Here is a 20,447-nt window from a genome sequence, read left to right on the forward strand (position 1 = left end):
GATGCAGGCTTATGCAGGATTTACACTGCATCCAATTTTCGACATACAACATTCGATATCCAATAAGAGAATTTGTTTTATATAAAAAAAAAATTGTGTGACGCCAGGTACGCACATGGAAATTTCATCAAATGAATTACTTCATTTTAATTTGTTATCATTTATCACTGCATGTTTGAAAGGTGAGGACGAAAATTTATTAAAGCAAAGAGAAGGCGGAATTTTTGTGAAACTCTTGTATTGCAGCCCGGTGAAACTGCGTCATCATCAGTGTATTCGTTAGAGAAGAAAACACTTTCGTAAAATGGCGGACAAATCACGTCGTGTGGCGCAAACAGAAGATTTATCAAACGTTGAATTTGAAACCAGCGAGGATGTCGAAGTTATTCCTACCTTCGACAACATGGGTCTCCGCGACGAGTTGTTACGCGGGATCTACGCATACGGTATGATATTCCTTATTCAATCTCCACCTTACATCAATTTCTAACCTCTAACTCTTTTCACGGTTTATTTTGAGATTAGATTTAATAAGATTTACAAAAATAAGTTATCGCGTTTACACGTGTATGATTAGTGATTATGTCCATTTTGTTTTATGATAATGATAATTATAGCACTTTTCCATTAATCGTTCACAGTTCCAATATATTGCGGAACTTATTTGATTTCCCTCTTGTATGTTATCCTTCTTTCTAACTTTATTATTGTAATATTAACAAATTTCACGCAGTAAAGCATGATTTATAAATAAGAAATAAAGTAATTGTATCATTTCTATTTTTATAGGTTTTGAGAAACCGTCTGCTATTCAACAACGATCCATTAAACCTATTATGAAGGGCAGAGATGTGATAGCACAAGCACAGTCTGGTACTGGAAAAACTGCTACCTTTTCGATTGCAATATTGCAATCATTGGACACACAAGTAAGGGAAACTCAAGTTCTGGTATTATCGCCGACTCGAGAACTTGCAACTCAGATTCAGAAAGTCATCCTTGCATTAGGAGACTTTATGAATGTGCAATGTCATGCTTGTATTGGTGGCACAAATCTTGGGGAAGATATCAGAAAGCTGGATTATGGACAACATGTTGTATCCGGTACTCCTGGTAGAGTGTTTGGTAGGTACCATATTTTATTTTTATCAGTTATATATAACAGGGCAGAATTGTAATAATATTTGTGTAAAAATTTTATAAATTTTTAACAGATATGATTAAAAGACGGGTACTTAGAACTAGGGCTATTAAAATGTTAGTGCTTGATGAATCTGATGAAATGTTGAACAAAGGATTCAAAGAGCAGATTTACGATGTATACCGATATCTACCACCAGCAACACAAGTGGTTTTAGTTTCAGCCACTTTGCCACATGAAATTCTAGAAATGACCAGTAAATTTATGACAGATCCTATTCGCATTCTTGTCAAACGGTAAATAATTTTTTATCTTTACTTCATATTACTAAATATGAATATATTTTACTTTAACTTTTTGCATTTCTAGTGATGAGTTGACATTGGAAGGAATTAAACAATTCTTTGTCGCTGTAGAACGAGAAGAATGGAAATTTGACACACTTTGTGACTTGTATGATACATTAACGATAACACAAGCAGTTATCTTTTGTAACACCAAGCGTAAAGTAGATTGGTTGACAGAAAAAATGCGAGAAGCTAACTTTACTGTATGCTCTATGCACGGAGACATGCCTCAAAAGGAACGAGACAATATAATGAAGGAATTCCGATCTGGTCAGAGGTAAGATTGTAATCTTTAAAAGTATATTATCTTAAGACAATATTTGTATAGGCAGTTATATATTATATTAATATTTTTTTCTTTTTTGTACAGTCGTGTCTTAATCACAACGGATGTCTGGGCGAGAGGTATCGATGTTCAGCAGGTGTCACTCGTAATTAATTACGATTTACCTAACAATCGCGAATTATACATTCATAGAATAGGTCGATCGGGACGTTTCGGTCGTAAAGGTGTTTCGATAAACTTTGTAAAAACTGATGATATAAGGATTCTTCGAGATATCGAGCAGTATTACTCTACACAAATAGACGAAATGCCGATGAACGTTGCGGATCTAATATAAAAGATCTAAGATTATATATAACGATATGTTTAACTTCTTCAATAAAACAATTTCTTTAATTTTATAAATGTCATTTAGCTACTCACTTTCGCATCTTTTTATTAGAATTAGATTTATTCAAAAAACTTATTTAAAAAAATTTCTATCTAAAAATTTTACATGGTAATAGAAAAAGTACAAGAGTTAATAATTTTTTGACGAATGTCATATGGTCCTTGTATAAATTATTTTTAGTTTATATTATACTCTTCTTATATGAGAATAATATAAATGTTAACTGTGGTAGCTAAGTTGCTAATGAATAGAGGAGCCCGATGAAAGAAAGATTTAGATTTGAGATTTATATGTGTGAAATGAAACTATCATATTCCATTGTGATAAAAAAGTTTATTAGTCCTGAATTTGATTTCGCTCAGTTAACTCGTATAAAACTTGTAAATAAAAGAATTTACCCACAATTTATGACATAATAGACGTCACAAAGAGATAAGTGGGTAAAATTACTTTCAACTATTAATAATAAACAAAAAATTCTATCACTTCACTGTAGTGATAAAACCGAATGTAGACATACAAGAATTGTGAAAAATAATAGATCTTATTAATAAAGTATTTTATGGCTTTAATAAGACTATGATTAATAATTCTATTTTCTACATAAATATTAATTATAAAAACAAACGATATTGAGATATATATATATGCTTATATGGCTACATACAAATAATCAATAAAATTGCTACAGCTTCACTGTTCAGATGGCAGTGCGGCAGAGTTTAGTAACACGCCTTGAAACTGAAATAAAAAACAAACTAAAAATTTCCATAATGTGTGTGACATAATGATATTAATAAATAAATTATCGCGGTTAATAATGTGAAAGAGATGTATTTAGAGTATAATAATAAGTTGGCAACAGAAACAATTATTTTATGATAATATTACAAGGGATGTATTAGGAACAATATGTAACTCTAAATCATGAACATAAATTGTAAAATTCTAAGTCAAAAGTAATATTATCAATGTGAGTACATGAACTGATCATTACAACAGTACAATATTTATGTATATCATTTTAATTCGTTTTGGATTGCTATGTATTTTAATAAATTGTATAATTAATTAGTAATTAAAAAAGAGAAAGAAAAATTCTAAAAGAAATGGAGCAACAAAATGATTGTACAATTCAAAGAGGACAACCACTACGTCGCTATACAAATGACTACAAGCCAGAAGGACATTCGTCAACTTGTATGTATTCATAAATTTCTCCAAATTTAAGTGAGAGAGTTGATATTTTATAATACTAACATTTCTTTCCTTTTATTTACAGTGAATAAAACAATGACAAATCAGCCACAGTATTCAAATACAGGGAGACCTACGATACGCATAGCTGTTTATCTAATGACAGGAGTATTTCTGACGATGGAAATTGAACAAAATGCAACAGCACAACAAATATTTACGATAGTTCAATCAGAAGCAGAATTGGGTCTATTGAGATTTTCTCTAGCAACTATTACACCAGTTTTTGCATTATGGATGTGTTCTTCGCAGATGGAAGTTCAATTACGTCCAACACATAAGCCTGTAGAATTGGCTGCAAAGTGGAGTTATCTCGTGAATAAATATAGTTCTCATGTAGAAGATTCTGATGATGAAGAACCTTTACTATTCTTTCGTCGAAATATATTTCTGTCCAGGACAGAAGAGGAACAAATAAAAGATACTAAAGTGCTTGAATTACTCTATGCAGAAGCCAGACACAATGTTTTACAAGGTAAATGACATTAAATAAAAGATACGTAGAATGTTTATTTTAAAAAATTTTAATTATACAGTTTTCATTAAAATTATATAGTTTTCTCTATTTATAATAAGACATAAATTTAATTTCTAGGACGATACGCATGTGACGGTCCTGCGCGTTATGCCACTTTAGGAGCGTTACAGGCTCGGATTGAACTTGGGCCCTATAACGTGCAGACCCATACCTTGGCATTTTTCCGCAGACACCGCGGTCGATTTCTACCGCATCATCACGCTTTTCCCAGTCTTCTGTTGGGATTGGGACTCGGATTAGGACTGGTGGGCGGCAAGGGAGCACCCGAGGCACATCTTCTGGAGCAGTACAAGAGAATACCAAATCACAATGGTAGTGCTAACGCAAATCCCAAAAAATTAATCAGAAAATATCTCGAATTGTGCTGGAACTTACCGTGTTATGGTGCGGCCTTCTTCCAAGGGCAGATCGAGAGACCTGTCAGAGGTCTCGCATCATGGATCACCAATCGCGATATGCAGGTCCTTGTTGCGATTAATACGTCGGGTGTATACATAGTCGACGATATGCAGTGCGTAAGTGCAATATATTAAGCTGAATATTTATGAAATGTATAATATATAATAACATGTTGAAATGTATTTATACAGAGCTTGCTATTAGGACTAAAATACTCAGAACTGAGCTGGGAAATGGCGAAACCTTCGGATGAGAATAATCCAGATTGCTTGCCTTGCTTGTTTCTGCAATTTCCAGTGCGAGAAAACGGAGCACGAGTCTACAAGATTCTGCAAGTATTTTCGAAACAGGTACAAGTCACACTATTCGAGAATGTCTAATAATTATTCTTACGAAATGAAAATATAAAGTTTGATACTTTATAGGCGCCAATGATGGATACTCTCATTTCTGGCTTCGCTGAGGATTATCGTCGTCAATTTGTCAATAATGACAGTAGCAACGATCAGTTGGATCATCCGCTAGTTTCCCCCACTGGAAACTTTACAAATAAACTTAGTAAATTCACGCTGGCCACTTTTGATGACGAAGGTAATGAATCGCAAAAATGAAACCTCTATACAAATTATTTTACATTTATTTTTCAATATTACTTCAGGTCGGTGCATTGGTCAAATGGGCTCGTGGTCTTTTCAATAAATATATTGTACATTTCATGATACCAATGTGTACTCTCCTTGATAATATGAAATGAGTATGATTTTTGAATATCTGAAAAATGAAATTTTTATCCAATTAATATCTCGATTAATTATTCGAGTGAAATATTCTTTATATGTATACTTACTGATATACTCATTCATATAATTTCTCAATATCTTTTTCTTAATTTTTCTGAAGTGCTTGGAGATACGGATTTTGCCGCAAACGATCCATCAATATCTTGTATCTCTGCGGTACTTGATCTCTATGCCAATTCAGATATGTTTCTAGTACGTGTAAATTGAAGCTTATCTCATTTATCTTGGCTAGCATCTGATCCTCCTCCGCTTTCGATAAATCGACTGACTGTAAATGTATAAATATTAGTCAAGATAATTATGATATTAATGACGTGATATCAATGAAAATTTAGTAGATTTTCATACCTGTGTTAACAAGATTTGCATTTTTTCAAGTTCCGCAGCGCGCTTCTCGATGATACGTAAAATATAATTCGCTTTGTCGATAGATAACTGCTTAAAGTCACTTAAACAGTCATCGCGTATCAGATACGCTTCTGCCTTGCTGATGTACGCCGGGTTGCCTATTCGCGCCAAATATGGCCCCAATGGATCGATCTCTTGCGCGATATCATCTCGTTGACTTGGATCTTTTACCGCATCCTAAAGAAACGGCACGTTATAATTTTTTTAATTAATAAAGTAATTAAACAATTGATAAATACTATTCTCGGCTCAGTCGATATCGTCTCGACTGTTTGATTTCTGTCGAATAATGAAATCGAAAGTTGCAGATTTAAATTTTCATCGCTTCTTCTCTTTAGGAATTCCATGATTTCGGTTTCGGTATCCTTGACGCAGATTATAGATTGATCTTCATCTTTCAAATGCTTATCGAGATTATAAAAGAGATCGAGATTTTTTTCCGGCGGTGCAGTCGGATCTGGCTGCGAGATACATAAATTAGATCGCAATTTTCTTTTATCAATATTTTTGTTATAAAGAAAATTTACATTGTATCCGTAGGACATTGTGGGATCAAACACCAAACGTTCCCCTCTATCTGCCATCGACGGTTTTATAAATGTACGAGTAGCTCTGGAACTCCGATCTTTATCGTAATGAAATTTAACGCGAATTTCATTCTCGAGCATCGCGAATTCGCGGATAGCTATATCCTCGCAAGCCGGAATTTCTTTGTTTCGATGATATTTCTCAATGATTTTCTGCAAAATGAAAAGAGTTAATTTTTTGTTTATCGCGTAATAAATTAAATATAAATTTAAGATTTTTCAAATCAATATTACTGAAGTACGTCGGAAATGTATACCATCCGCCGGATTATCTTTGTCTGTCGAAAATTGAACGTGCCTGAAATAATATAAAAATGTAATATTACATAAATGTTACATATTTATATCATATTTTTACATGTAAAAACATACAATATAGGAAAAAAATAAGTAAAGATTAAGAGATTTGATTTTTTTTTACAGATGTATGTACATTTTTTATAATATGTCTTGATATTTATTTAAGGAGAATTTTGCACCTATAGTAAAGGAAATCCTCACGATTTCTGTAATATTGAGTCAAATAAAGTGGGCCCATCTCCATGCGCGATAATCCCTCGAAATGCGCGTCATCATAAAAATCTATCGCTCTTTCGTTGTCTATCGAGCCAGTATCAGATGCGAGATAACGATCCGCTATTAATATTTCTTAGCGTTAATACAAAAAAAAACAATATGAATTTTGCTTATAATAATAAATATTTTACTCGAAATTGTTTCACCTTTGCAATGATCTGATCGGCCTTTCTTGAAGAAATCCGTGACAGTATCCGTATTGAAATCTTTACTAGATTCCGTAAGGCAGTCACTTCTATTCAAATATTTCTCGTAACATTGAATAGGAGTGATATATTCATAATCTTCGTAAACGGTTACTCGTTGTATTAAACCGTCCATTTGAAAGTACGGCGCGTATAATTCCACCTTTGCCTTCTTGTAAAATATCGTTTTACTTCCTTGCGGATATCGTGTCTCAAAATCTGTGAGAGCAATATAAATATTTGTGGAAATATATATTTGGCAAACAAAATTATTCAAATTATTAATTTAAAACAATTGGCATTATATTTCTTGATATTTTCGAAACTTAAAATTGATGAATAATTATAGTATATATTTCGACTGGATTTAAAAAAATAAACATTTGTGTACCTAAGCTATAAATTTGAATTTCATTCACGTACGAAGCCGGCATGTCCAAATGCTTATCTTGCTCGACGCCAACGTCTTCCTCGATCTCGTCCGTGTCTTTTCTCGCAACACGCGGTTCGCCAGGCAGCAAGTGCTCCCAGAGCTCAACTTTACTCAAGTCCCAATTAATTTCCGCACAGCCCTTTCCGCGCGGTTGCATATTCACCCAATAATTCTGATCGTTCCAAATACTTTCGACTCCCAGATATAACAAATTGGTCTCCTCGTCAGCGAGATTGTAAGGCATTCCGGAGGAAGGTTCGATGAAAATCGGTTCGGTGATTTCTCGATTTCTCGGGCCTTTATCTTCCGGCAAAATCACCACCCACGCGTGTATCCTATGACCGAAATATTTATCTGACCGTGGACGCTCAAACTCCTAAAATGATACAATCGAGTCAACGTATTCAATAAAATCCAAGTAAGAAATATAAAATGTCAATACTTATATAATACAATAAAAATAGATATACTTTCCCCCTTAAATTTTAATTACGCATTATGTATCAAATAAAACGGCATACTTATCAGGTAATCCATTCAATAATTATTAATTAAGAATAATTTATATTATCCCATAAAACAAATTGATTAGATAAAATAGTTCATGCATACAGCGATCATTCTCTGTCGTTCTTCTTCCTGTCGTTGTAATTCGGCATCTTTTTTTTTTCTCTCGCGATCTTCCAGTTCTAAGAGAAATTGGCTTCTAAAATCCGGCGGTGCCTTTAATTGATACTTAGCAATTTTAGGCATGTCGGCCGGTGGTGGTGTGTATTTCCGCTCCGGCAAATACGGGCAGGTTCTTCTGGTCATGTCGCAGAGAGCTTGTTCGCGCGATGCATATCCGCTTACTACGAATGCATTGTAACTCTGTCCCAATAATAAGCTTACTAAAAGCGTCGCGCATTCAAAACTATTGCCTTTCTGGAAATGCAGCACCCACGTTGGTGAGCATAAACGTTCCGGCTGAAAGAAGAATTGCAATCCTTAATGATATACATATACATGTATACGTATCTAGAACATATATATATATATATATATTTTTAGATATAGAATTTCTCAAAGTATATATATATAAATAAAAATAACAATTAAAGAATAAATCAATAAAAATAACAATTAAATTAAGAATAAAACAAATTTAATGTCAAAAATTGAATATCACTATGGGAATATAAGCTAATGTTTATAAAACATGCACTTATAATATAAAAGATCTATACTGTTCTATATTAGAGTAAAATATTCGAAAGCATACAAAGGCAGAAATGTTTTTGCCTTTATTCTCGAGCATCGTAATGCTTTATATTATATATAGATCTTTTAGAAAAATTAATTTGTTTTATTTTTGATAAATTCTATACATATGTATATCACACAATTAAATTTCTAATTATACTTGAAAAAATATTGACAAATATCAAAAATCAATTTATTTACTTATTGTAAGAGAGGGAAAAATATACAATATTTTTGACGAATAGTGAACTTTTCTTGTAAATAAAAAGATATATATAGACAAAAATTAACAAAAGATATAATTACAAAGATATGAAAAAATATAACAATAAATATATAGAAAAAGATATTGATAGACGGTCTTTTAGAAATTTGTACAGTTTAATATACCGTGTGTCCATCACCATTTATTTTACAGAAAGTACAGGTGGAGTCTCCCCGTGCGCTTACGCCCTCGACGATTATCAACCAAAGCAAGAATAGAGGGAATTTGGAGAAATTTAAATAAGCTCGGAAGATAAAGGTATATCGGATGTCGCACAGAAATATGTTATTTACATATTTACGTCGGAATGATTCTAAGGTATGTCTCAAAACTTGATTACATATTATAATACAACATATGCGTACGTATGCGTGCATGTATATTTTGCGACATTGCGCAAACTGTTGCGTCGTACATAAAGAGATCGTTTGATCGACGGCGGGTAATCTCTCCAGTGCATCCATGTGTCTCATATCATTCCGCAACGGAGAGAAGTAATAATAATAATAATACCAAAGAGTAAATACGTGAACACATTCAGTAATCGCCGACGTGAGCGGTAGGGGCTGTGAAACGGAGCGAGACAGAATGTATACAAGCAAACGCGCGTGGGGAAGCACGTGGCGTGCGTATCGTTCTCGGTCCATGACCTACGCCACTGTATTATAATTTACGAGTAGAATTTATTGCACCGTACAACACATATACCCACACACACACACACACGTACAAACGCCGCACTCTCGCTCTCTCTTCGTACTTTGCGAGTGATAGAGGGGAAAGTGGGGGAAAAACGAGAGAAACAGACGAGGAGGAAAAATATATATCGCTAACGCGTAACAACGCGTGTCCCAGTGATCGCGTTTAAACACTTTCCTCTCATTTTCCGCCCGCTCTCCACCCTCTCTTCCCACCTCCCATAATATTCCTCCTTCCTACCTCTCTCTCTCTCTCTCTCTCTCTCTTTAACTCTTCAACTTTTTATCTCTCCGACAAATTGCCGAGGAACAAAATATCACGGGGGAATCTCCGCCAAATGGAGACGTTGAACGCGGACGCTTTTCACGTCGTCTTTCGCTTCCCGCGGATCTCGCAGCGTCTTGCGACGTTACACAGGAGGACATTTTTTTTTTGTAGGCACGTAACGGAGAAGCCTGGACGACAACGGGCGACGCGAGGGTAGGTAGGGTAGGGTAGATAGGTAGGTAGGTAGGTAGGTAGGGTATAGAGATGGTCAGTGGGTGGCGGCGACGGTAACGGCGGTATCCCTCGACCCTTTCGCCCACTTCCGCCCCCTCTGACCACCCGACTCGACCCATACCGAAGCAACCTACCTACCTCCTCCTCCCCCTTCGTCCCCCTTCGCGCTTCCCTCATCGCCGACGTTGCCCTCGGCCGTCTCTCCCCGCGCCGCGCCTCGCCACGCCTCGCCGCGCCGCGCCGCGCCGTCATTCCGTCCTTCCCCCTCCCCCCGGCTCCCCCTCTCGTCGCCCCGGCCGCGCCGCGCCGCGCCGCCACGGCCCCGCGCGTCACCCTCATTCCGCGCGACCCCTTCGACCGGCATCCACGTGGGACGCAAGACGAGGGTGTGAGGTAGCAGACAACGCGGAGATACCACCGCGCCGCGGCAGCTGGCCCAGTGTTTCTCAACCACGAACTTAACTCGGCTCGCGCTCCGCGTCAGTAACGTAAAAGCGGTAATTTATAATTCCGCGGACGCTCTCGCTTTAGGACGGATACGTATGTACGCGTTGGGCGAAATAAACGCGAGAGCGCGGCTCCTCGCGGTGATAAATAGAGCCGAGGTGGATTTTAACGGCCGCCCGGGCGGAAATTATATTTCGGGGGATATTTTGAGAGATTTTTTTTCGCCCTCCTTCCTTTTTATTTTTCTCCCGCTCCTCGCTCACCACGCGGTTCACCCGGGTCTAGACCCGAAATCAATTCGAAATTTCGCATCGCGCTCGTAAATCCATCCGTTTCACGGGTTATCCATAATGCCGTGTCCCCCGGCGCGCGTGGTATGCATGTGCGTGTGCACCTGTGTGTGTGTGTGTGTGTATGTGTGTTTCGCGGATTTGTAAATTAATTACGTCGCTTTCTCAGGAATGCGAGTCTCCTCGTCGACCCGCGTTGACCCATTTCGCTCGGCGAGATTTTTAACGTTCGAGCCGGATCTCTGGAGAGGACCGGGGACGGCGGAGGGGCGAGGTGAGGGGGTAGGAGGGGCAGAGGGACGCGAAATCGCGCGCGCGAGACGGAAAATGGCGCGCGGTAACGAAGGCGCGAGATTGTTAAGCGCGGCGAAATCGTACGTTCTTTAAAGCGGATGGATTCGAACGAGAAGCCCCGACGCGCGCTCGTCGAAGCGAAAGATGGACGCGCGATCCGCCGTCGTCTAAATATATCGCGGCTCTTCATCGACGTATCTCGTCGCCGAGGGTCGCGCGCACGCTCGCGATTCGTTCGCGAGAGAGAGAGAGAGAGAGGGCGAGAAAGAGAGAGAGAGAGAGAGAATTTCCTCGCGCGGATCTCCGATTTATACACGGTACAACGTCGTTACACGAGCGTCGCGTTCACAGAGAGAACGAGCGAAGCGGGCGATGATCAAAGTAGGACGCTCGAAAGCACGGATCGAAGCGCTGATTAGTCGAGGCTCCGAGCGAGGTGCTGCGAGATAGCGCTTTTCGGAGCGCCTCGATGTCGTGCCGCCGTTGCCGCGCGGCGTATCGAGGACGTTATCCGTGGACCCTAGCGTCTGTGTGTCGCGCGGGATGCGTTGTATGTGTGTGTTTTCGCGCGCGCGCGCGCGCTTGTATTGCGCCTGTGTGCGAGCGCGCGAGAGAAGATGGAACGGCGAGAGCCGAGGGAGAAACGCGGTCGGGTGACGCGAGGGGAGGAGAGTTCGTGAGAGAGCGCGAGAGAAGGAGGGGGAGAGGGGGGAGGAGAGAATGACGGCCGATATGCGCGAGAGGGAGACGGAACGAGGGCCTAAATCAGGGGCGATCGCGCTGAGCGACGTCGCTATCTCTGAATATGCGAACCACTATTTGGCGTCCGCGGCGCGCACGTACCTAGTACCCCGTATTACTAGATACTAGATAGTACCTAGCCTCTGCCTGTAACCTATGTACGTACTACTACTACTACTACACCACTACTCTCGTTTCCCCATAGAGAGAGAGAGAGAGAGAGAGAGGCGCGTGTAAGTGCGCGAGGTGGAAAACGCCTTGCACACGTGCACACGTATATATGTACACGTATATATCATGTACGTGCGGTGCATGTGTATATGTGCTTACACCTACGCGGTTACATGCCCTACGAACCGTGCACACGAGAGCCAACGGTGAGAGCATCGAACATGCCGCCATCCCTTCGCTCCCTTCCTGTATGTGTTGTGTGTGTGTGTATGTGTGTGTGTGTACGCGGTGTGTGGAAAACTGCGGAATAAAGTCGAACTCTCGCGATCGAAAGACGACGACGACGACGCCGACGACGACGATAGTCGGAGATCTCGTCATCGTCGTCGTCGTCGTCGTCTGTCGAGACGCGCGGTTTTATCGCGCGGCATCATTACGTGCGCGCCGTACCAACTCGAGAGGACGTACTATACGAAGGGAAACGTTCGTTAAAGGCGAATATCGAAAAATGAGGTCCGCCGCTTCGTCGAAGATGCGCGAGCGAGCTTGTCGAAGCGCTCGAGATTATTTGGTTTTGCGTTCGTTTTCCCGGCATTATCCTCTACGGGTTTTTTTTCTTTTCTTTTTAAGATTCGTACTTTTAAAAATGAGCTAAACGAACGCTCGTTAAAGTGGAATATTGAAGCATACACTCTCTTTGAGGATCATTAGACTATTTATCTACCTTTGAATGCTGCCGCATCCATGTATTTCCGGGATATGTAATATATATATATATATATATATATATATATATATATATATGTTTCTTGAAGATATATGACATAAAAATTTCTCAATAAATATATATTTATAAAAAAAGGATGATTATTAAAGAACTTGAACTACTTCAAAGTCAAATATACGTGACGCAATCACGATACGAGAAACATCATTTTCTTCCTCTCTCTTATATTTTTCCAGGCTATACAATACATAATGTAATATTTATTTTTTTCACAAAGATATATACATTACACGTGTAAATTTTATAAATATATATATTTATAAAAAAGAGATGAGTATTAAAAAATTTCACTTCAAAGTTAAATATACCCGACGCGATCATGATACGAGAAACTCTCTCTCTCTCTCTCTCTCATTCGAATAGCGAAACTGGTTTCCAGTATTTCCACGATAATTACACCGGCGAACGATCAACGAATGGCGATTCTGCGTCGTTAATCGAGATTTCTACCTAATTTGAATCTCGTAAACGTCGTCCTCCGCTCTCCTAACGCTCATCGTCGTCGCTACCGACGACGAGAGGCGTTAAAACGCGTCTATTTTTGCGCCTCGCGCTCGCGACAAAGCGGATCGCTCTTTCGCACATCGCGGACGACGACGACGACGCGCGGTGACGTCAGTATTTACGCGCGGTGACGCGCCGCCGCCGCGCGAACGTGGGCTGGGGGCGGAGGGAAGGGGGAGGAGGGAGGTGTCGTGTCGGCAGAAATGTTATATTCGACGGTATTCAACGGGCGACCGGCGCGTCGCCGCCGTTAAACGTTAACCGTGCACGTCATAATTGCTCTCGGTATGCGTTTCCGCTCTCCCCCTCCCCCTCCCCCTCGTCCCCGCAACGCGCCGCAGACGATGCCGCCGCGGACAGCCGCGTGTGGGCGGCCGCCCGACGAGTTTGAAACTTTGTCGTGCAACTGAACGGATTATAGCTCGTTGATTGCGCGCGGGATGAGCGAGGGAAAAGGGAGGGAGGGAGGGAGGGAGATCTGGCGGAACTTTATAAACATTACGTCTGCGCGCGCGAACTTTCGGCGACGAGGGGCGCAAGAAAGTTGCCGGGATGCCGAGTTGTCGAGAAGAACGCGGGAAGATCGAAGGATCGAAATTTTCTCATCTCTTTCTCTCCATTTATCTCAATTTGTATCGTGGAATTAAATTCATACAAATGCGATACGGAGTGTCGAAGAATAAGGATCGCATATTTTGAAAGCGAATAGTATCGATCGAAACAAGGAAAAATGTCTAATTAACATGGATCCTACCCTACAATTTATATCTTCGAAGATACGGTTATCTATTTAGCTTTCTATTTATAATTTATCGCTCTCTCTCTCTCTCTCTCTCTCTTAATACTGATACTTATAAGCCAATGTTACTACAGTAAAACTAGTAAATACTCTTTTATTTTGTAAAGATGACACAACTAATAAGAAAAGAACAAAGAGCTAAAATAGAAAGGTAGTATCTTTAAAGATATTAATTGTAGGATCCACATATTAATTAGACTTTTGATTGATCAATACTCTCTGCTTTCAAATCTGCGATCAAATTTGGTCAGTAGTTCTGTGAGTAGAAATAAGAAGAAAATCTTATATAAGCGATATTTTTCTCTCTCTTTCTCTCTCCCCTTTCTCTCTCTCTCTCTCTATCTCTCTCTATCGTTATTCGAGATTTTTATCTAATTTGAATCTGAAAACGCTTTATTATAATGTAATAACGGAAATATCAAATATTATCCGTGAATAGCAGATTCGCTGTTAATGCATGACGAGCAGAAGAGTGCGTTGATCCTTATCTAAGTTGTTTATCAATCGTTTAAACCCCTCGATATCAGTAGATTTTACGTTGATAGTTTTATCTTTGGGTACATATATAAACGATGTTGTATCGTACAAGAATTGATTCGGGGCAGGAACTGATAAGACAGGACCAATGTATATTCAATAAACTAAAGCTGAATATGAAATTCGTAGGGTATTAAATTCAATCTTTGATCAATCTTGCATTAGAAACGGGAGATCTTAAAATGCAGCTTAAAGTGAAAAATTAAACAAATTTCTTTTTTTCTTTCAATATAACGGTGATAATGAAGTGTTTCTGACTCAAGTTCATATAAAACATTTTTTCCCATTTCTCTTCATAAAACATATCGATAAAGTTTGATCATCTAAGTTTATGAAATATTATATCTTTCACACATAAATATATATATATATATATATATATATATATATATATATATAAAATTGGTGAAATATATATGCGAGTGTACAACAATTCCCAAAGTGCTCGCAGTGTCTCGGAATTGCCGGATATCCACTTCCGGCGCGCTCGAGCAACCTTTTCGGCAGTTCACCCTCGCGCTCTCTGTGCGAACATAAATTGACTTATTAACGATTTAATATCCGCCGCCTCGAGAAAAAAAAGTTGCCGTGTCACGGGATCGAAGAGAGACCCCGCCGAATATCCGCGCCGAGGGATGGGAAGCAGCGGCCGCCGATCGTTACCGTATAGCAGTGTAACGTATGTATACGCGGTGTGCGATCGCCGGCTCTCTCTCTCTCTCTCTATCTCTATCTCTCCCTCTCTTTCTCTCTCGCTAAACTCTCTAACGAGCGGTACACGTGTTCTGACGTCTGCGCTATAAAATACATATGGGCGCGCGCATGCATACATGCCCACCACTATCGCGCGAGACACGCGAGCGAGCGAGCGCGAATGCAAAGCCGGCCGGCGCGCGCTTTGGAAGCTCTAGAGCCGGTTTTCAATGAGCGAGCCTGCCGGAAGAAGAGGGAGAAACGGCGTAATAACGGAGAGAAAGAGAACGCGGAAAGGACAGGGGGGGAGAGAGGGCGAGCGAGGGAGGACGCGCGGGCGGGAGGGCGGGAGCGGCAGCGTCGAAGCGAGAGAGAGAAAGAGGAGGGGGGAAACATAAACCCTTATCGAAATCGTGATTCACCCCACATTCTCCGGAGACCCCCTAACCTATTAACATCCATATCACAATAACAGATACACGTGTACGCCGTACTGTATTCCCACACCGTCGTCGTCGTCTCGCTCTCCTTGTTCGCTCTCGCATCGCTCGTATTCGTAATTGCTCGCGGCGCGGCGTATCGCGAAAAAAGAGGAGGCGACAGAGCGAGAGAGAGAAGGAGGAATGGTAAAGTGGCCATTATGTGCCGCGGGATTTCGGGATTAAAATGAAATTTCGATTGCGCTTTCGTCGATCCGCGAGGCTGTCGAGTTCTCTCTCTCTTTCTCTCTCTCTCTCTCTCGCTCTCTTTTTCTCTCTTTTTTTCGTTCATCGTGATAAAGCGATCGCGCGTAATTTTCGCGTATATGCCAAGGTTTCCTTCCTGCCCTCTCTTTCCAATTACTTGCGAATTCATTTATAATTATTACCTCTCGTTTGGTTGGTCGTTATCAGCACGTTATCAGTTTTTTTATTTCTTCATGATTTGATTTCACATTAAAATTTAATGTGGGAATCATGAGCGAACTGCTCTATCGAGATTTTCGCAAATTTCGTAAATATACATATCTATTAAATGTCGAAGAGACTGCGTAGACTGCTATTGTTTCTTTGTGCAGGAATTAATAGGTGGAATTAATAGATAGAAAAGCAAGTGTATCCTTAATATATCCTCAATGTGTTATTTTACTTAAAACGCTGACATGCACTTTAGAACACGCCGTATATGCACTTTAGAAGAACTTTCACTTTTTTAACTAATCGATTTTTAAACAAATGCGATGCGTGAAAAGGGCAAAAAGAGGCAAAAAGGGTATAGAAGAGTGAATAGAAGAGTGAATAGAAGAGTGAATAGATCAAGAAATGATGAATAGAAAAGAAACGTTAGAACGTAAGAACGTAAAAACCTGAAAAAATTCTTATGTTTTGCTTCGTAGATTTTTCCTGCTTTAGTAAATGGTACGAAACAGAGTGGTACAATATCAATGGACGTTCCATAATTACCGTTACAAAAGATCTGGTCGTGCCTTATCCAACAATCTTACCTATCTTGTAACAACTTCTTGAAATTCTTAATGATGGATAGAGTAAAGTATCGAACATTTTTTGGTTTTTTTCTGCGCTATCGAAATAATTTCTTATTTTGTTCAATAATTGTCAGCGTGTTATAACAAAAATGTATGTATATAGTTTACAAAAATATCAACTCTTTAGAGTTTAATTAAAAATTGCTTCTATGAAAGTTTCAAATTCGATCAGTCATTAATCGCATTCGTTTAGCGATAATATTTTCTTAATGTTTCTTATTTCTCGATTACACAATTGATTTTAGTTGCTCCTCAGCGAGAATTTTAATGCTAAAAAAATTTAAAGTTGAATGTTAAATTTCGATCGATTTAAAAAATCTATATGATTTACATGTAAATTATATATATATATATATGAATCATTACGTTATTATGTAATTTAATTTGGGAAATCACTCTCCCTTTCACTCTCTTTTTTCCTGAGATCCGCAATCTGATATTCCAATGAATAGTTTCTGCAAATATATTAGTTATCTCCTTTAATTCGCTCTCTGTTGACACTACATGTAATTTCGCAAATGTACTCGGTGGTATATTTAAACAAGACGTGTACATTAATGAGGCATATTAATACCGAATGATAATCAACTGTGCTGTGATAAACCGTGATATGATAATGTGAAGCGTATTAAAGTTTTGAATCGCTGTTGATATCACTCATTTCTCAAACGAAACTATCCGTATGAAAACCGAGCAATTCGACAGATTGGCATCTTTAGCGCTACAAGTTAAAGATTCGCGTTAAAGCGCGATAGGATCGAGGCATTCGTATCGTTGCGATCGCGACGGAAAGGGCGGGAAAGAGGACGGGAGGGGCGGGAGGGGGCAGAGGGTGGAAATGCGCTCGCTCCGTTTACTCAAGCGGAGAAATGGAAGCTGGTTTTCGGACAGACACCCAGTGCATCGAGATAGATAGGTAGATAGACGTCCGGATAGATGCATGCCACGGCAGGCAGGCAACCGCCGTGTGTAAGGGATGCCAAGGGGGGGTGTGGGGAGCGCGAAGAGAGGGTGGATCGTGGCGAGATCCAAAGTGGAGAAGGTGGAGGAGAGGAGGAGGAGGAGAGAGGGTGGAAGTGGGCGAGAGCGCGAACGCGCGCGAACGAGTGGCGCGGGGGTGTGCGGAGAGGGTGACGGGATGACGTGGAAGAGGGCGGATGGGCGGGAGGGCGACGCGGGTTCTCTCGCTGATTACGTCGCAGGATGGTCAGGAGAGAGAAACCCCGGAGAGGATGCTGCGCTACGCTGCCGGTCGGTCGGTCGGTCGGTCGGTCGGTGGTGTGGAGGAGACTGGGCTCTCTCGTCGCTGCTGGATAGAGGCGAATATATCCGCAATGTCCTACCGCCGCCGACTCTACGCTCTCTCGACGCGCTCTATCTCCCTCGTCGTCGTCGTCGTCGTCGTCGTCGTCGGCATCGTCGTTGCGAGTCCTCCAACCCGCCACCCCGTCGCCCATCCTCCAAGCATCCGCGGTCTCTGGCCTTCCTTCGCGATCTCGCTCTCGCCGTCTCTGTCCCTCCGCGTCGTTTGTCCCTCTCGCGTCGGTGATTCGCGTGTACCTATCCTCTTTCCTCCAACGAGGAAGCTTCCAGGCTGGCGAGGCCCTAAGCTAAACTAAGCCACGTCAGAATAGGATAGCGACGGGAGGATGGGATGGGATAGGATGCTCGGTCGGATAGTAGTGCCCATCTACCTCCTCGCGCACACAACAAGCAGCAGGTCGGCGACGAGGAGAATGACGACGACGACGACGACGACGACGTCGGCGACGGCGATGGCAACGGCAACGGCGACGACCCCTCGTGCACAAGCATCCACCTTCCTCTCCCTTCTAACACTCCGTCTTCCTTTCTCTCAGCTTCGACCGTGTCTCGCGATCCTCGTCGACCCTCCGCCCTTTCTCGCTCGAGCGTCCCTCGCGCGCCATCGTGCGTTCTCCCGCTTCTTCCACCCTCTCGCTCGATCCGCTCGCTCTGCACGATCTGCCTGCCTTTCTCCGTCAGCAACACCACCCACGGACCCCCCAGGGGGTTAGTTAGGGGTAGTATATTGACGGCCGGCGTCGCGAGGACGCCTATACTTAGCGTGCCGGCGAACCGACGCGTTTCCAGCAAGGTGTCCCTCCACCTCCTCCTCTTTCTCCTTCTCTTCTTCCTCCTCCGGTTCTCTTCGTCCGGCCACCCTCGGGTCACCCTTCGCAACCACCTTCGCCGCTACCCTCTCCGGCCACCCTATTCTACCACTCTTCGCCTCACACCCTTCGCGTCCTCCGTCACACGGCCGTGGCGGCTTCTCCCTCGTCGTTCGCGACCCCTCGCGTCTTCGTCCACCTTCCATCCCTCGAACACCGACGTCTACTCCATTCCGAAGCTTCTTCCACCTCGATCGAGGTATCGAGAAAGCTTCGTCGTCGTCTCTTGCGCGAGAAGCGAGCGGCAACCCGGTCCAAAATTACGCCAGCGGCGTGATACGGAGGGACCGAGGGGGAGGTAGACGAGTTTCTTACGACGTCGAGCCATGTTGCGATGTTGGGCATCGAAATCGATGCCTCCGGGCACCGGGAGAGCTTCGTGACGCACCTGATACGCGAGAACATCGGACGAGAGAGAGAAAGAGAGAGAGAAGGAGAGAAGAACGCGAGGAGTTGATTAGGGAGCGACCGAGCGAAATTATGTATACGTCGAAGATGATGGCGACGGTGCACGCGATGGACTCGAGGAAGAAGAAGGCCGAGGGTGGTGTTTCTTTGTCGGGAGCGCCGATTCGGCGAGATCGCGGATATATATACCGGGCGGCCGATCCGATCTCGATGCTCACGAGTCCGGAATGAGAGAGGCGCACGACCGCGCGATAATTTCGATGATATCGACGTAATTTCCACGTCAATTTTCGATCCCTTCGCGGAGATACGATTAAAATTGGTATCACTATGTACGACCGTTCTCATTAGCATAAGCGAGATAAATATCTGTGACGATTCCTCTCGGACGTCTCTCGTCACGGTAATGCAAGCTGCCGCCGCGAATTAATAACGTCTTAAACGAGGACCTAACTTGTTGCAAATTGTTTCCGTTAAGGTGATTTGCAAATTAATCTTTAGTCGCTTCGGTTTAGCATCAATTCTCCTTTTGTCGCGCGTATCATTTTGGCATTCCGCAATTTTCGTCACTCCCGCGATATTTTCATCAAATTTCGCCAATCATATTAACCATGAGTAACACGTATTAAAAGAGATGTTTGCGGAACAAGAATGATAATTGAAGTCTATTGTTCCCGAATGGCACTCGATTAAAGCCTACCTTTAACGAGATCACAAACGTAGACTTTATCGTCGCAATTTTTGTCCCGCCTTCCTTCTCTCCCTCTCGTTCGTATGTTTATTTCTTATTCTCATTGAAACAATTAGTGGTCAAATGTAATAAAGGTCGGTTAAGGTATACTCTTAGACGGAAATTATCCGGTTAACATCTCGTAACTAAGTTTCGCAAGTTTGCACAAATACATAATAATCCGCGAGAACTCGAAGGGTTTAAAGCGGTAGCGCGATTGTAATTGCTAATCTCGAGAATCACAAAAAGAACGCGATATGAAATTAACATCCAT

At 41.5% G+C, this 20,447-nt stretch overlaps 3 protein-coding genes across 3 annotated transcripts in view; 2 read left to right on the forward strand and 1 right to left on the reverse strand.

Moving 5' to 3' along the window:
• Positions 1-78: 78 nt before the first annotated feature.
• Positions 79-2,223, forward strand: LOC105256835 (eukaryotic initiation factor 4A-III). The gene is made up of 6 exons (XM_011267067.3): positions 79-182; positions 247-446; positions 790-1,125; positions 1,215-1,437; positions 1,511-1,765; positions 1,859-2,223. The coding sequence occupies exons 2-6, from the start codon at positions 305-307 to the stop codon at positions 2,109-2,111; spliced, it is 1,209 nt and encodes a 402-aa protein (XP_011265369.1). The 5' UTR covers positions 79-182; positions 247-304; the 3' UTR covers positions 2,112-2,223.
• Positions 2,224-2,792: 569 nt separating this feature from the next.
• Positions 2,793-5,137, forward strand: LOC105256836 (putative FERM domain-containing protein FRMD8P1). Its single transcript, XM_011267068.3, has 7 exons — positions 2,793-3,138; positions 3,241-3,365; positions 3,448-3,897; positions 4,018-4,475; positions 4,551-4,709; positions 4,785-4,950; positions 5,018-5,137. The coding sequence occupies exons 2-7, from the start codon at positions 3,275-3,277 to the stop codon at positions 5,056-5,058; spliced, it is 1,365 nt and encodes a 454-aa protein (XP_011265370.1). The 5' UTR covers positions 2,793-3,138; positions 3,241-3,274; the 3' UTR covers positions 5,059-5,137.
• LOC105256846 (dynein regulatory complex subunit 7) overlaps positions 4,951-20,447 on the reverse strand; it is a 112,490-nt gene continuing 96,993 nt past the window's right edge. The window contains exons 3-12 of the mRNA XM_025405963.1: positions 7,961-8,314; positions 7,307-7,724; positions 6,877-7,134; positions 6,634-6,790; positions 6,389-6,452; positions 6,095-6,307; positions 5,807-6,028; positions 5,508-5,744; positions 5,207-5,427; positions 4,951-5,130 (exon numbers count right to left, since the gene is read on the reverse strand). Coding sequence (XP_025261748.1) covers positions 5,245-5,427; positions 5,508-5,744; positions 5,807-6,028; positions 6,095-6,307; positions 6,389-6,452; positions 6,634-6,790; positions 6,877-7,134; positions 7,307-7,724; positions 7,961-8,314 — 2,106 coding nt within the window. The 3' untranslated portion in view covers positions 4,951-5,130; positions 5,207-5,244. The remainder of the gene's footprint in view (positions 5,131-5,206; positions 5,428-5,507; positions 5,745-5,806; positions 6,029-6,094; positions 6,308-6,388; positions 6,453-6,633; positions 6,791-6,876; positions 7,135-7,306; positions 7,725-7,960; positions 8,315-20,447) is intronic.

The sequence above is a fragment of the Camponotus floridanus genome, unplaced genomic scaffold (assembly GCF_003227725.1).
Source record: "Camponotus floridanus strain SB8 unplaced genomic scaffold, Cflo_v7.5 scaffold128, whole genome shotgun sequence".
Taxonomy (NCBI): domain Eukaryota; kingdom Metazoa; phylum Arthropoda; class Insecta; order Hymenoptera; family Formicidae; genus Camponotus; species Camponotus floridanus.

Excerpts from the sequence above, each read along its gene's own strand:
- LOC105256835 (XM_011267067.3), top strand. The coding sequence starts at position 305 with ATGGCGGACAAATCACGTCGTGTGGCGCAAACAGAAGATTTATCAAAC. Across the intron at positions 1,438-1,510 it reads ATTCGCATTCTTGTCAAACG|TGATGAGTTGACATTGGAAG; the intron begins GTAAATAATTTT and ends TTGCATTTCTAG. Across the intron at positions 1,766-1,858 it reads GAATTCCGATCTGGTCAGAG|TCGTGTCTTAATCACAACGG; the intron begins GTAAGATTGTAA and ends TTTTTTGTACAG.
- LOC105256836 (XM_011267068.3), top strand. The coding sequence starts at position 3,275 with ATGGAGCAACAAAATGATTGTACAATTCAAAGAGGACAACCACTACGT. Across the intron at positions 3,898-4,017 it reads CAGACACAATGTTTTACAAG|GACGATACGCATGTGACGGT; the intron begins GTAAATGACATT and ends TTTAATTTCTAG. Across the intron at positions 4,710-4,784 it reads TGCAAGTATTTTCGAAACAG|GCGCCAATGATGGATACTCT; the intron begins GTACAAGTCACA and ends GATACTTTATAG.